Below are 17,145 nucleotides of genomic sequence, written 5' to 3'. Positions count from 1 at the left end.
CTTTTTAGGTCCCAGCATGCATTGCACTGGGTGCTCACCCTGACCCAGCCCTGTGTACTCTGCTCCACCCTGGGCTCATCCACAGGTCAAGCGTGGGTAGCCCTGGGGTCACTGGAGTGCCCAATTCCAATAATGAGCATATTTATCTTAGGAGAGGAAGTGAACCTTTCTGTTCTTTGCAGCCTATTGCTTTTTTCCCCTCAGAAATAAATACTAACGGGGCATTTGATATATCATCTGTGATTGATAAGTGTACGTTGCCTAATAATATTCACAAAGTTGCTTTCATCCACATTTTCCTTCATAAATGCTTTGTTATAACTCATGATTTAAGAGGGATATACCTATTTAACTGCTAGGGAAATGTAAATGTTTTAAAATCATGCCCTGTTTGGGAAAACTCTTATAAGAATTTCAAATAAAAACAGAAAATGCTATTTAAATGGGTGAATAACATTCTAATTGGACTTAGTGTACGTTTTTAAAGGGAAAGAAAAAATACCTTTGTCTTTATGTTTTCCTCTTAGGTTTTTCAAATAGACCAAAGTCATTAAAAATAATTCTTAACCCCCAAAGCCACAAAAAAGAAGCTACCCAGGTCTATTATGAGAAGGTTGAACCACTGTTGAGGACAGCAGGAATAAAGACTGACGTAACAAGTAAGTCATTTTCACAGTATAATTTTGCCACTAAAAAATAATAAGGAAGCAAAATAACCTGTATTTGTTCTTATGTCAAACTGAGGAAACTACCTATGATAGCTAAAGCTTTTTTATGTGCTTTCATAACCTACCACAGTCAGGTCCGGGATTATAACTTATTTTGTTTTCTTTTTTTATTGTGTTATTTTTATTAGAATATCAGTATTTTCTCTTTAGACCCCCTTTTTCAGACTTTAAAAGTTATTAGGAATCATTTCAAGAGGAGCTGCATACTTTTTGATATATTCATTGAGATGTTTATTATTTACACATTGTTTCTGCAGATTCGCAAGCAGTTGGTTTTTGCTCACTTAAATGTTTGTCTTCCCATGGAATCCTTCATTAGGTGGTTTTTGTTCTGACTCTGACCCCTGCTGGTTAGGTCAAAACTAAGCATGTAACTGCAGGTTTAGATGAATTTTGGGAAGCCAGTAGCTTAACTTCATTGCCTAAAATAAGAAAAGTGCTTAGGTTTTTGCTGAGGAAAAAGAAATTGGCCAATGCTAAAGTTAATAGAAAGAAGGTTAGCAAAATCCTTTTCAACTTTTTGAATTTGGTGACCAAATTCCTTTGTTTCCTTTGAGTCTCTTATTTCTCCCATGGGGGGTGGACTGAAAAGGAGAGTTGATGCTGTCAAAAATCATAACCCCAGTTTGTCTGATTTCATTTCTACGTCACGTCACTAACATACGGTGCAAACTTGTAGTAAATTTAAATTGCTGAAGAGTATTGCATAATAAACCTATTCAGGAGACAAAGTTGGAATGTATTTGGGTTCTCCTAGTCCCATTTATAAATTCCTTGGGAAGGGATTCAGAGTGATGTGGTTTTGCTCAGCTGTAACCATGGAGATGGGTTTCACAATATAAATCAGACTTGATGCCCTCACCTCTGACTTGACGGATTGAGGTAGAAGGAAGTTCCTTACAAAAAGTAAACAAAAACAAAAACAAGCAAGCAAACAAAAAACTCAACCACATATTTTTAGGAAGGTCAGCCACTCCGAAAGGCATCTATTACAATGGCGGTTCAAAAGAAACTACCATGAAAAATTCAAGAGGAATTTCTGAACTGAAATAAAATTGTAGTGAGAAGTTAATCTTTTACCTTTGTGGCTTTTGGCTTACTTAGAAGTGATTTGTAAGGAAAAGAAACAATGCAAATCTATCATCCCTTTCCACTGAAGATTTTCAAAGGTTGGTAGAAGAAAAGTTTGAAATTGATATTAGGATGAAACAATTAAAAGTTGAATAAACTTATTGGTAAACTTAATAACATTAATTATTTTGTTTCATTGATTTAATATCCAGAAGTTTGATGTGGATACTACTATATATCATTCAGTTCAGCATGTGTGTTGTACCCATAATATCTTTGGAATTGTTTCATTAATTTGCTTTGACTTCCTCAGTTTTGACTTCATCATAAATTTGATCTTTTCCATCATCATAAAATGGTTCAGCGGACTGGGTCCTTCTTCGTTCAAATCAAATGGGATGGGGAAAGGTGTTTATATGTGAGAGATCTAACATGCTTTAGTACTGAGCAAGGATTAACATCTCTTCCTGTCAGTGTGACTGTCTTATTATGTGTGACCAACCTGGAGCAGTCAGTCTTTTAAGTATTCAGACCCTTTGTGTGGGCTGGAAGTAGGACTCCCTTTTCCTGAAGTCTGAAAATACCTTAACCAAATCTGGCTTCTATTAGGGAGGGAGGAAAAGGTCCAAATGGCTTCTGAAAAGTCTCCCAACAATGTGCACTAGAGGAAGTTTAAATCCAGATTATGGATGACGCCACACTCAGGAGTTTACTCATCATGTATTAATCCGAAGTTGGTGTAAATTTTTTATCATAGCATTGTACTCTGGTTTATTAAAGATGATTCTGCCAGCGGAATAGAGATTAGGAAGGAGGAGAAAGAGAATAGAGGAAAGAAAACTGGTAGACGATGAAACCTGACCTAAGAGGAAATGATCAGAATGTCCTTTCCTCCTTTTGCACTGGAGAGAAAAGTTTTATGTCCTTGGGCTCTTTTTTCCCCTAAATTTATAATTATTATTGAATATTATATTTAGTTTAATATAAAATAAAATTAGGACATTACATAAAGCAAATTTAGAATTTTCTTATATATTTGTGCAGAATGGCTAATTATTAGCTGCCTAACACTCCTCCTACAGGCAAAATTATAAAATTACATCTTTTGCTTATAAACCCACCTTGGTAGGTACATTAGCTAAATATTTATATTTTAAAAGTTTCCTATTTCGTGTGAGGGACTGAATAAACATGTGAATGCTTGAAAAATTTTAGAATCTTCTTGCCTGTTTCACGGTATTGTTTTGTAGTTTGAGCCGGGTAATATATTTGACACTCCTTGTATATTATGAAGTTCTATAGAAAGATGCTATGCATGTCTGTTTCATAAATCATGTAACAGTAAGATTCAATTAACACCTTGAAAGAAAAAGAATATAGGAAAGAGTAAAGCAGAAAAGGTATGTATTTTCTGTACATCCAGTGTGACCATTATTTTAACCTATCTTGTGTGCATTGCTGAGTCTAAATGGAATACAAGTTACATAATAAATTCTACATGATGATGAATTCACAAGGAGAGAGTGTCATATAAATGAGGCAGGATTTGAAAAATTCTAGCTAGGTACATACACTTTAAAAGGTTGTTTTCTATATATTTCTTTTAAAAATGAATAGCAAAAAAATTAATAATTGGACTAAAAAATGGGTGAAGGATCTGAATAGCCATTTTCCCAAAGAAGACATAAAGATGGCCAATAGGAACATGAAAAGGTGCTCAGCACCACTCGTCGTCAGGGAAATGCAAATTAAAACCACAATGAGACATACCACCTCACATCTGTTAGAATGGCTGTTATCAAAAAAAAGACAAGAAATAACAAGTGTTGGTGAGGATGTGGAGAAAAAGGAACCCTGGTGCACTGTTGGTGGGAATGCAGACTGGTGCAGCCACTGTGGAAAACATTATGGAGGTTCCTCAAAAATTTAAAAATAGAACTGCCATCTGATACAGCAATTGTATTTCTGGATATTTATCTGAAGGACATGAAAACACTAGCTCAAAAAGATATCCGCACCCTCATGTTCATTGCAGCACTATTTATAACGGTCGAGACATGGAAGCAACCTAAGTGTCCATCAATGGATGAAGAGAGAAAGAAAATGTGGTGTGTGTGTATACACACATACTTACAATGCAATAATTGGCCATAAAAAATAAGAAAATCCTGACATTTGTAACAACGAATGAACCTGAGGGCATTATGCTAAGTGAAATAAGTCAGAGAAAGATAAATTACCATATGATCTCACTTGTATGTGGAATCTTAAACAAAAGCAACTGAACACGCACAGAGAACAACATGGGTGGTTGCCAGAGGTGGTGGGGTGGGAGAAATGGGTGAAGGGTGTCAAAAGGTACAAACTTCATTTAAAAAAAAAAAAAAGAATCACCACATTAACAAAAATATACTTTTCATTTTGGTTACTGCTGAAACCCTGACCACTTCTGAGTATGCATCTTTTGAAACAGTTGAGCTGAAGCTGTATTCCCCCTCTGCTACCAGCGCAAATGCTGTATCTTATCTAATAATGGTATCAGAAAAACTTCTGGAAGAACTTAGAAAAAAACGGGGTTATTTTTTTCTAATAACTTGATGGCATATGAATCACAGAAAAACAAGTGGTCAGCCCATGCTGACATGATATCATGTCTTTATCTTCCTCTCAAAACAGTAGACTTTAGGAATTACACTGGCTAAGGCGTGAGAGAATTTGTGAAGATCATGGATCCGTAGGATAATTCATAAAACAATAAAGTGAAAAAAGGCAACAGAGAAATCAAACTGGAAGGAGCTTTAGAAGCCATCCAGCTGAATTCCCTGTATGTGGTGGGTGTAGTGTTGATACTCCTCGTGGATGAACTCCCAGCCTTTGCTTGAGCACACTATGTGTGTCCCATCTTGCATAGAAGAGTCCCTGAAATACTCGAAACAGATACTGTGTCTGCCCTTGATCTCTCTCATTCATGATAGGCAGTTCCATCTCCTTCATTCAATCTTTCTGTTAACAAAGCTGCTAGACCTTATCATACTCACTGTCATTATCACACTTCTCTGAATTTAGCCTTGATCTCTGTCAGCTCTGGGCCCATGGGAGTGCCTAGTCACCAGATAATTTTTACATCCTGTCTGGCCCTGGTAAAATTATCATGAAAGTGGAGTTTGTTATCAGTTTCATTTAAAAAAATTTTTTCTCCTTCTAGGGTCGTGAGTTTAACTTTTAATACTTTGACCAAATCTCCTCTTTGATTTTGTGTTTTTCCTCTCTGACTCTTTGTCTCTCCTTAAAGCCTTCCCTCCTTGGAAATGCCTCTTGCTATTCCTGATCTCACCTAGCAGAAAGCTAGGCAATTTGATAAAACTGAATCACAAAAGACGCTAGTAAGTTGAGGCATTCTATCTTTCCAATTTTACCTATATTTTAATAAAAATCTGAAGAGGAGCTGTTCATGTATCATATCCAGCTAAAGAGAGATTTCTGTGTGAAAGATTCTTTTTGTTATCCCGTAAATAATTGTGGATTTATTTGGCCAATCTTTTTCTAATATTCAGATGTCAGGGAGTTAGAGTTTTGTCTCTGGGGACAATAAAGAGTCATCAGTAGAGGTTTTGTAGGAAAAGGATTTGATCAAATAAGTGAGAAAGTCATTCTGGGCAGAGTAGGGTAAAGACTACTATCCCCATTAAAAAGGCAGTGGCTGGATCATGGGCATTGGCTTGAGATGGGATGCTACAGCAATAAAGACCAAAACAACTGGTCTTGGCCTTGAAGTGGTTGGGAGAGGAAGGAGAGGGACAAGCTAGGAATTAATTTTCCTGTCTTGGGCAGCAAGGAGGGGATATTGGAACAATATATTTGAGAGGCAATATGAAGGTGGAAATGACAGATTCCATTTTGAGCTTACTATGAGGCACCTGTAGAACAGGAGAGAAAATGCCATCTCAGTCAGTATCTCAGCCCATTATAGAATCTTATCCCCAGACTAAGAAATGTTACCGTAAGTCCAAATCTCATCTGATTTTACTTCAGCCTATTTCCTCATCAACACTTAGTATCAACCTCATTACTTTCCTCCAATCTTGTCTTCTTGAGGAAGTAATATTTAAAATGGTTAGGGTGAGTGGGGAGTCCCAGCAATGAGAACTGAGTTCAAAGCCTTGTAAAGAATGGAACCTCCAAATTTCCTGAATAGAAGGGGCATGGGGTGTCATTCTCATCAGAAAAAGAAAGCAAGTGAAAGAAAAGGGTAGTAGTAACCTTTTGACACTGCATTTGCCCAGCAGTCTACTCCTTATGTTTATTTGGAGTGGGATGATTTGAATCTGGCTCTAATTCCAGGGCCCATAATATTCTGTCTAAATGCATATTTCAATTCCTTCTACTGTATCTAAATAGTAGTCCAGATTATTCTCTATCCTTTTTCCCTATATTATTTTTCTTTATAATCACTTACTGCTACTTTATATTCTATAATCATGTTTTATTTTTTAAAAAATGTTTATTGATTTTTGAGAGGGAGCATGAGTGGGAGAAGAGCAGAGAGGGAAGGAGACATAGAATCCAAAGCAGGCTCCCGGCTCTGAGCTGTCAGTGCAGAGCCCAACACGGGGCTCAAACCCATGAGCTGTGAGATCATGACCTGCATCGAAGTCGGACGCTTAACCGACTGAGCCACACAGGTGCCCCTGTGCATTCATGTTTAAAGTTAGTGTCTAGTGTCTGTCCCCAGAATGTGAGCTCCCTGACATGGAAGTCTTCGTTCCTTTTGTTCAATTTTCTACTATATTGTGATCAAGTTTCTTTCATCTTTTCTCTCTGTTCCAGGTCACTTTTTTTTTTTTTAACTTTTACAATGTCATTTAAAAAAAATCACTCTTCTTGGGTAATTTGCATCAATATATAGTCAAACTCCACCTGCAAGATCAAAGAGAGTATTATTTAAAATTTTTCCTGAATTAAGATAGCATTTAGCCATAGCATAATTTGAAAGCTAATTTTATATTGGATTTGAAAAGCTTTACCAAAGTGATCTTTAGCCTAAAAAGCAAGATTTGATCCAATGATTCTCAGCATAAATAGTTCTTCATGATATCATTAAGTATTTTCAGTGTATGTACGTAACATTTTGTATTTTGAAGTTTGCAACTACTTGCTGAGGCTATAAAGGATCAACACAATCACTTATGATAACTTAACCTTCCAAGCTTATTAATATTAATATTTTATACTTAGTTTTCTTATAGCTTTCTTCTGATTAGAATTTAATCGAGAGAAGTTTTATTCATGTGAATGTTAACAGCATTTGAATAAGCTGTGGGAGAATTACAATGTAATGTTCGCTGGATACAGAATGATCCTTTTAGACACCAAGACTAATAATTTTTAACAATATCTAAAAACATTGTAGGAAAAGCTTGAACCATGCTGGCACCAGGGACAGACAGGCATGAAAGATTAATGTAATCTTGCATATAATGATGCACATTCTTACACAAAAAATCCATCTGCAATGTCATGTCAGTCAGCAGAAATCTTTGATGGGTGGATACAGCTGGGCTGTCTCCTCTGGCGGTGCTGCCCTAGAAAATGCTAAATGTGGCTGGGATGCTTGGTGCCATCTGCAGTGTGCCAGCTTACCCTGTCTCCACTGGCATTTACAACACTGCATAGGGCATCGCGACCGTAGAGACAGCGATAGGGAGTGACAGATTCATTTCCTCAGAGGATCCGGCTCTGGTGGGTCCATGCCGCCACCTTCCTCGGCTTTGGGTCTGTTATCATTGGTGTTGGCTTTGCTTCCTTTTTTCACATCCAGCTTCTCTTTTTAGTCTAGCAGTTCCAGATACACATTCTTCTAGTATGTAAATCTTACGCTAACCTTTCAACTAATTTATCCGTGTGAGGTTGCCAAAGCGCTTTAACATTGACTGTCTTGATGCCAGCTAATATGCCTTATTTTCAAAATACTGCTGCTCTTCGGCTTCTGATTTAAAGGAAATGTATCTTATTTATAATATCAGGAAGGGAACACTGAACAGACAGGCACCAAGATAAATGATCTAACTGCTGTATGTGGGATGTCCCCAAATGACTTACGTAGTCGGAACAAATATATGACCCTCTTTTACATAAAGCTATAAAACACATCAGGCAAGTAACACTTAATCCTCTTTCTCATGATTAAAATATAAATATTCAAGAATAAATGTTGTTTTATGACCTGACCATATGTTTATGATATTATTTTGCCAAACTCAGTTAAAAAGTGTAGATCACTGTTTAAAACTTTCACCTTTTTTGTGTGTTTGTTTTTAAATAGTAACAGAATATGAAGGACATGCTCTGTCACTCCTAAAGGAATGTGAACTCCAGGAATTTGATGGGTAGGTTATATTATCAATCTGTATATATAATATAGCTTATGTTATGAAATGTTGTCATTAGTTTTTAGTGACATACTTGGGACTGATAAATATTTCAGTATTCGTGGTACATGTAATTAGACTCCATTTCGTTCATATCTATGTAATAACAATTAATGATGATAACATGGCGTGGTCATCTACCTCTCAGGATCAGGCATAGGAAAGCAAAAGAAGAAATCTATAGAAGTACTTGGAAATCAAAGGGTACCACGTTCTACTGACCTACTGTGCATATATTTGCATCGGCAGTCCTTAATTCTTGGCTTTAACCATACGAGTCTCTAGAAAAGCCTTGATGGAAGATACACCGGTCTTATGGTAGAACTGAATTGTGATTCTCTTTTGCAAATTTATTGATGGTGTTCATAGCTACCCACTGTTTAATTTGGCTGTGGTTGAGGGTAAATATTTTATAAAAGCAAATATATTATTTTCAGTATAAATAAAAGATGCTAATTTTAATTCTTTCATAATTTAGTGGCTACCAATTAAGTGTGTTATCTACAGTAGGCATTGGAAACTGTCGTTGGCAATACGTTGCTGGAGTGCATAGAAATTGTTCACTGTCATGCAAACATTAGAAACAAGGCAAGTGACTTATACTTTAATGGCCAGTTTAAAAAAGTAGCCAAGTCAATTTGCTAAAGTGATGGATTGATGTGTAAGACACAAACATTTTAGGGAAGATTTTTTGCAAGGGTTAATATTTCAGAGTTTTAAAAGGTGACCAGCATGTGAATTACTTGCGTCACATGAAGATGGGCAGGAAACAAACAAGTACTCATAATCTCAGGCAAGAGAGTTGTGTCTCTTTAACTGTAGATTGGAAGGCTTTGCTTTTCCCAAAGAACTAGTAGAATGTTTTAGGGAGGAATGTGATGAGGTTGTTTTTCCAGAAATGCTTAATATTTTTTGGTAAGAAACAATATTAGTGGATGAAGAAGAAAGTTTGATAAGTAAAATAAGACTTTTTTTTTAATTTATTTATTTTGAGAGAGAAAGAGCATGAATGGGGCAGGGGCAGAGAGGGTCTCAAACAGGCTCCATGCTGTCAGCGCAGAGCCCGATGCAGGGCTTGATCCCAAGAACTGTGAGATCATGGCCTGAGCCTAAATCAAGAGTTGGACGCTTAACTGACTGAGTCACCCAGAGGCACCAAAACAAGACTTTTATAAAAGGAATTTGAGAAGAGTAAATCTAGATGGCAACATTATATAAATATTGAGGATGAAGAGTATAAGGTAGGAGACTACTTAAGAGCTTTATACTTATAGCCAGACAGACTGATTAACAGGCTACATTTGGGAAATTATCTTGCAAGTATACAATTTAAGAAAAGTAACTGGAGGAATCATGCCCATGAGCTACCACCTTAATATGCTGCATAGTCACACAACTTGTGAGTATATGAGTGTGGCTGTATTGCAAGTAAGTCCTTTTTTCAAAATATGATTATATAAATAATAAGGATAACAGATATTGTAGATATTAGACCTGGTCCTGCCCATCAGCATTTTGAAGTGTTCCACTAAATGTGGTGTGCATAAATAAGTTCTGCTGGTAATTATACTAGGTAAGGATCAAGAGAAATTTTTCAGAATGATGAAAGACTATTGCTTAAGGGTAGTATAGTAATGCTGTTTTCTTTAATTGAAAATACTTAAATTTTTGTTTATTTCACATGGCAGGTATTGTTATTTAGCAGTATGGCCCTAAAAGGCACACAGATCTTTTAGTTATTATCCACGTTTTTTTTTTTTAACTTTTCAATATTTATTTATTTTTGAGAGAGAGAAAGAGAAAGAGCGCAAGGAGAGAAGGAGCAGAGAGAGAGGGAGATACAGAATCTGAAGCAGGCTTCAGGCTCTGAGTTGTCAGCACAGAGCCCAACGTGGGGCTCGAACCCACAAACCATGACATCATGACCTGAGCTGAAGTTGGACACATAACTGAGCCACCCAGGCACCCTGTTTTATCCACATTTTTTTAACCACAGAGTTTGACCTAACCATTCTATGATATAAGTTCCAGTGATTTGACAGTTTCTGAATTGTACAGCATGCTGATTTATTTAGGACTTCTAATAATTTAAAATGTCTATTGAAAATCATCTATTTTGTAAGATTCTTTAAATATCTCATTTTCATGGGCCCAGTTTTTCCCACTGGGAGCTGGAAAAACTTAATAAAATGCTAATTTTAAGTCACTCCACTTAGAAGTAAATAGGTATATATGGAAAACAATGGAAACAGTTTCTTTAGACAGCTTAAAAGGAAAATTCTTCACATGTATGAATTTTATTTTGTTACTTAGATTCCATATGTAAGTGAAATCATATGTATTGTGTTTATCTTTCTTTAACTTATTTCACTTAGCATAATACCCTCTAGGTCCTTCCATGTTGTCATAAATGGCAAGATAAGAGAACAGATTGGTGGGTGCAGATGGGAGAATTGGGGTGGGTGACATAGGTAAAGAAGGTCAAGAGGCACAGACTCCTAGCTATAAATAAGTCAGGGAAGTGTAACGTAGAGCATGACAACTGTAGTCAATAATAGTGTTTTGCCTGTTTGAAAGTTATTAAGAGATCCTGAAGGTTCTCATCACAAGAAAATAATTTGTGGAGGGGTAACATTGTATGCTGATCTTCTTGTAAAGATCACTTGGCAATGCATTATGCAATGCAATGCATTAGTCATTATGTTATATACCTGACACTAATAAAATGTTACATGTCAAATATGCTTCAATTGAAAAGAAAGAACAATTCTCTCACAAGTATTTGAAAATGGAATGCGCTTTATTTATGGGTTCCCTATTTCTGAACTTGATCAGAGAGAGGTTATTGGAGTACTTTTTGAGAAATAGGTACAAAAGATTCAAGGTTGGGGATAAGGTACCTGCAAGATTCTATGATCTTTCAAAGAAGAGGGGCTCACATTCCTTCAAGAACTTGAGCCTGAAGCATTTCTGCCTGATTAGGATATCACCTAAAGGTATTTTAGACACAGACTGGAGAGTTTAAGATCCAAGAATGATTCTGTGCATGTTATTTAATAAAGCAAAATGGTGGCAAATACTGTTTAAGAAATGTCACTTGCTAAAATTTTGGAGTTTTTAATGAGTTACGTATTTTGTATGAAGACACAATATGAGATAAGAGCCAACAGGAATGCATCTCTCAGTACTCAAGACCGCTGTTGTGCAGCTCTAGTGTGTTCTAGCAAACACTCTAAGATCCATTGCTAAACCTTGTAGGAGTGTCAGTTTTTACTTGCCCCCTATTTTTACTATGCATGAATAGAAAGTTTTGTAAAGGCAGAGGAAAGAGTAAAGTCAGCTGCACAAACTTGAAGCAGTAACAATTGAATTTACAAGCATCGATATGGTTAAGCTAATCTATAGCTCTTATGCAGTTGTAAAAATATCAATATTTTCCTGTTTTGCTTCAGTATTTTATTTGAATTTGTTAAGTAACAGTTTTTTTTCTCCTTTTGTTAATTTCACCATTAACTAGACCCTTAATGATTTAGACATTGACATTTTATCATATTGTCCATGATACCTGTCTTCCTAAGTAAGGTATTTTTTAAAAAGTACCTCTTTTCAAAGAAGAGAAAGTTTAAATCAAAACCTAATAATATATTGAACATTTCAAGGATGATACTGGTTTATAAACAAATAAACACCCATTTAAAAAAATGTGTCACTTCTTATACAGAAAAGTAAGGTATCAGCCCCAGTGGCACTTTTCTAGGCAGAATCATTGTATTTGGGGGCATGGCAAGAAGGAGTTTACTTATTCTGAAAACATAAGATGTACCCCATGTGAAAGATTAGTTACTTTAAGGTGTATATTTTAGGATAACATAAGTGTGGTCAACTTGTTATAAAAAGTTGTGGGTGTTTTTGTTTGTTTTGTTTTGTTTTTGTTTTGTTTTTTGGCATTTTGTTTTGTTTTGTTTTTGCCTTTTCTTGTTATGTCCAGACTCTTGTGATAGGTTCGCATTAAGTATATCCCTTAGGTTGAGTACCTGTACCTGGAGCTGATCCTAATGATACAGTAGTTGTCAACATAAATATGTTTTTTTCCTAACAAATTTAGTTCCACATTGATTCTACTGGCAAACTGATTTTCAAAATAGTAAACCTCTCTCGTAAGGTGATTTTCATTAGGTTTCACCTATAGGAAAGGATTATAATCCATTGAATACTAGTAGTGCAGTCTGTAAGGTTGAATTGCCTCTGTTTCAATTCCCCCTTCTGTCACTTACTGTGTAATGACCTTGGAAAAGTTACTTAATCTTACTACGTGCTAGTTCCCTAATTTGAAATTGAAGGTAAAAGCATCTATTGCATATAGTTATTGTTCAAATTAAATGAGTTCATACATGGAGGGTGCTGAGAACAGTGCCAGTACATAGTAACTATTCACTAAATGTTACTTTATTGTTGCAATGATCATTTGTTATAGTTTCAAAATATTTAACATAGAATGTGTTATGAAAAAATTTCAAAGGCTTTTGTAGCAGAGTATGTTCACAGAGGAGGCATCTCTATTAATTCTAGCAATGAGTTAACGTGTGATGTGCAAGATGCTATAACCACATGCAGGATCCCAGGGGTCAGATGTTGCTATATTAAATGGAAAAGCCAACTTCTTCTATGCTAAATTAGATGCTTTGTTGGGTTATTTTAGGTGATCCTTTTAGATCACACATACCTCAGCAGGTAGAAAAGGCATGAATCTGATAGTTATAATTACGTTTCTAGAATGTTTCTCTGAGACACAGAGATCTTTGAAATCACACTGATTAAGGTTCACAGCAAACCTTGGCTTCCCCATTTATAAAGATGAGGCAAATGCCTACTTTATAGAATTCTGAGGATTTGATAGAAAAGAATCAACACATTATCTGACATAAAGTTGACCCTCAGTAGATACTATCACTTTTTTTCTGAATCACTGGCCACATTGTGAACCCCTAGGATTATTTCAGACATAAAATAATACCCCTAGCCAAAGGTGATCTGGGTGATATCCCATGTGCTGGAGTCTCTTATAACTATGGTGGATCTGGATCTCCCAGGCAGGCTGTGTGCAGCCACTGGCTGAACCTCAGCTCTGTGCAGGGGCTGGAATGCTGAGAGCAAGGTGGAGGGACTCCATGGACCCTCTGGATTCCAGAGCTTCCTAAATTTAGGGAACCATTTAAAACCTGCTGATCATGGTCCATGGGCTGTTTTGTTTGGCACATAGGGGTTTTAAATGTGTTGAATACTGGTTGATAATATTGAAAAATTAGGAGACTCACCCGCAAATCAGAATCTGTGGTTTCTCTAGAAAAATCAGAGGATGTGGTCCTCTAGGCTTTTCTCCCAGATGATGTGAGTGGGCTGGAGCTGAGAATCTGTCCCCCCACTGAGACTCAGTGTACTCTTCCATTTTTGCTGGACCCTTATAGGCTTGAATTATAACACCTGCTTTCAATAACACAAACTCTTCCTCCTTTTGTGTAAAGTAATATGATTTTGCTACTTAAGACTATTTTGCATCTTTTAAATACAAATGATTATGAAACAACTTTCTGAAGTCTTATGTATTACTTTCAGAGATTCCCACCACCACCTCTCCTATGCTGTACTTACCATGAGATCTTAAAAAAAAATATTAGCAGTACTGTCTATAGTCAAAATGGTAGTGACAGTAATTTTAAAAGTGTCATATAGGAGGAATGTCCAGGAGATAAAAAACAGTTCACGTTTGCAATTACTATATTTACATACTGATGGTAAAAGCTTTTTACGTGATTCTTATAGCTGCCTGTCTTTTTGGAGCTATGTTGAAAAAAATTAGCAGTTAAGTGAATTGCACATGACTATTAACATAAACAAAATGAGAATAATATACTTTTGGATATTAACAGAGTAAATGCAGGTTCAGTGTGAATTAACGTGTTGAAATGTTTTAATGTCTCTTAACTCACTTAAAATATTTTGTCTATGGGATATCGTGTAAGTATTGTATTTGTGAAGTAAACTTTATGCAGTGCAGGAAGCTTCTTATTCGTTGACCCTTACTAAAATGTTTGAAGGTATGAATGTGTGATCGTGCACGCGAACATGCAAGATTACCATTTTGAAGTTGAGATTTCATGAATTATTACCAATTGTTTTAAAGCTGCTGCATTCTCAGTGTCTTGTTTTCTAGTGTTGTCTGTGTTGGTGGAGATGGATCGGCCAGTGAAATCGCCCATGCTTTGCTTCTTAGAGCCCAGAAGAATGCTGGGAAAGAAACGGACCGCATCCTCACCCCTGTCCGTGCAGAGCTCCCTCTGGGCTTAATACCAGCAGGTGAGGGAGTGGCCATGGCTTTGCTAAATGGAACCTGTCTTCCTATCTTTCTCTGTCTTACTTCCTAATCTAGACAGTGTAGCACAGAGTTAAATGCACTCTGAATCAGAAAGACCCGTGTTTGGAATCTCCACTAGCAAATCTGGGACTTTGGACAAGTTATTTCATTTGTTTGAACCTCCTTGTTCTAATCTGTAAAACAGAGATACACATATATTCACTTAATGACAAGGTTATTGGAGTATATGTGGAGGGTTTGATACATAGGTAAGCAGTCAGTAAGTGGGATGATGATTATTCTACCTTCCAATATAAAGGTCTAATGATTACACAGTAGCAGATATGAAATTTCAAAACAGGTCAAGCTGTTTACAATGTAAAATGTAGTAACTCCCATAATCAAAGTATAAACATAACCTTGAGTTGCGAATGCCAAAAAATTTATTCTAACGGCTGGGCTGCAGCAGCTAGAATAGAATAGAATAGAACATGACACGATGAAGGCTCAGTGAAGTTTATTAAGTGAATGAATGTAAAGAAGACCTAATTACCACTCGAATTAGGTGTAAAAATGGGTAGGAATCTGGACTGAGAAGATGAGGTTGAGTTACTTTCTTTGTTGCAAAAATAATGCCAAAATCCAGGAACATTGAGAAATAGAAAAGAGGCCATTTGTCGGGTGATGATGGGATCAAAATAAACCTAAACCATGGTGGCTCCTGGATGCCACAGGGAGGGGTCTGAATTGTATTTGATAAACAGTAGGGAACAATGGAAGATTTAGAGCCAGGGAACAGTCTGCTGCTAGCCTGGGAAGGGGGGTTGGTGATGAGGGGCAGGGAGGGACAGTGGAGGTCCAAGCCTGGGAGAAACACTGAAGCAACACTGGCATCTAGGAAAGAGGAAAATGTCTTTCACAAGTTGATTACATTATATCAGCCACTCCTCCCAAATTATTTAAACAAACAATAGTGATGGAAAGTAATGATTTCATTTTGAAATCCTCACACATTCTTAGCTCAACAAGAAAAGCAGAAACAATTATTGTTTCCTATGAAAAAAGGAAATAATGCACATGGTTAAAAAAATTCAGTATTCTATCCATTTGATAACCACATTCATTGAGGATGGATTGCAGTATATTTAGTATTAAGTGACAAAGAACAAAAGGTATACAAATGCTCTTTTAGACTGTGAAGTCTTTCAAAAAACCAAGGCTTTAAAAAGGAGAGGCATATTTAGATATATCCTGATAATTGTAAAGCAGGTAGAGAAAAACCTTTGATGGTCTTGAAGCAGAAGGGAACAAAATAACCTCAATTCGAGAAAAAAAAATGCTGGCAAAGTGGAGCGGTGCACTTTGACCTTTTCGTGTCATTTTAGTAGCTCTGTCTGTAATGGTGGAGCTTTTCAACATTTCCCTCCATGCAAAGTGGATGTGCTTAGGTCATTTCCTCTTCACTGGTGCTTACACTCCTGAGGTCACTTATTACTGCTGTGAATTCAGAAGTGAAAAGATGGGTATCCTCACAGGTAGGCATTTGACAGAAAGTGAATAGTTAGCTAGAAAAACTGGTGGTTATGCTTATCTTTTTAATATGCCACTTGAATGCATTTTGTTTAGAAAATATAGCCTGTTGCCAAAATTGGGATCGTTCAGAATTCCAGCGTACGGATTCCATCTAATAGGAGGGAAAGTCCTGTGCAGGATGTACTCCTAGGAGGACTCAACGCCCCCATCAGGCTGCTCTTGACAGAGAATGGGAACAAGAGCTAGGCAGGAAGTTTCCAAGCTGCATGCAGAAGATTGTCTGCCTTTGAAGCCATTTGCCTCCTGGAGAGAGATGCCCAGAGGGAGAGTGTTTAGTAAATTACTCCACTGAGCCAACAGACTAAGCCGCTGAATTATGGTCAGACTCACATGGATCAGATGTGGGGAAGCCTGTATTTGAACTGCTGGCCATTAGCAATGGTGTTTGTTGCCATGGGAACCGGTGCTAAGGAACTATACAGAGAGATTCAGATTAAAGGGGTGGGGGAGGACAGAGGAAAAAGCCAGAGAGGACATAAAAATAAAAAAGCAATCCAGTTGTTGTAAAACAAGCCTCAATCCACATACTGAGGGCTGCGAACCATATATTCGTATGGCGTTCACATAAATAAATTCATGCTTTCCAATTAATTTGAGGAGAATAAAATATTGCCAAGGGACTGTTAATTTCTATGATATTTCAGGCAAAGAACCAAAATGTAGGTGCAGTTTTCATGAGAATTTTAGATATGCTTGACTAGGAAGTCATTACATCACATTTATCTGTTTGGATGTGGGAGACATTAACGGCCTTATGAATATTCATGGTGTCTGGTTAATTAAGTTAATTGTTCTGCAGAAGTGCTTGCACTTCCAAGGACAATTTTTTTCCTTTTTTCTTTTTGCCTCCATAGTTGCTGCCTGGTACTTCCATCATTCATGCTTTACATGAACTGCTACTTCTGTCCTTACCTTCTTTGCGCTTGGCACCTTTTAGCAGGTCTGGGGAGGTGGTGGTGAGCAAAGTAGCTGC

At 36.8% G+C, this 17,145-nt stretch overlaps 1 protein-coding gene across 1 annotated transcript in view; it reads left to right on the top strand.

The window, feature by feature from the left end:
- Positions 1-17,145, top strand: part of CERKL (ceramide kinase like) — a 104,739-nt gene that overhangs the window by 73,749 nt on the left and 13,845 nt on the right. The window contains exons 3-5 of the mRNA XM_030324493.1: positions 528-659; positions 8,122-8,185; positions 14,439-14,581. Of these exons, the coding sequence (XP_030180353.1) occupies positions 528-659; positions 8,122-8,185; positions 14,439-14,581 (339 nt within the window). The remainder of the gene's footprint in view (positions 1-527; positions 660-8,121; positions 8,186-14,438; positions 14,582-17,145) is intronic.

Source organism: Lynx canadensis, chromosome C1 (genome assembly GCF_007474595.2).
Source record: "Lynx canadensis isolate LIC74 chromosome C1, mLynCan4.pri.v2, whole genome shotgun sequence".
NCBI lineage: Eukaryota > Metazoa > Chordata > Mammalia > Carnivora > Felidae > Lynx > Lynx canadensis.
Note: the sequence above shows the minus strand (reverse complement) of the source record. Positions and strands in the feature narration are given on the sequence as shown.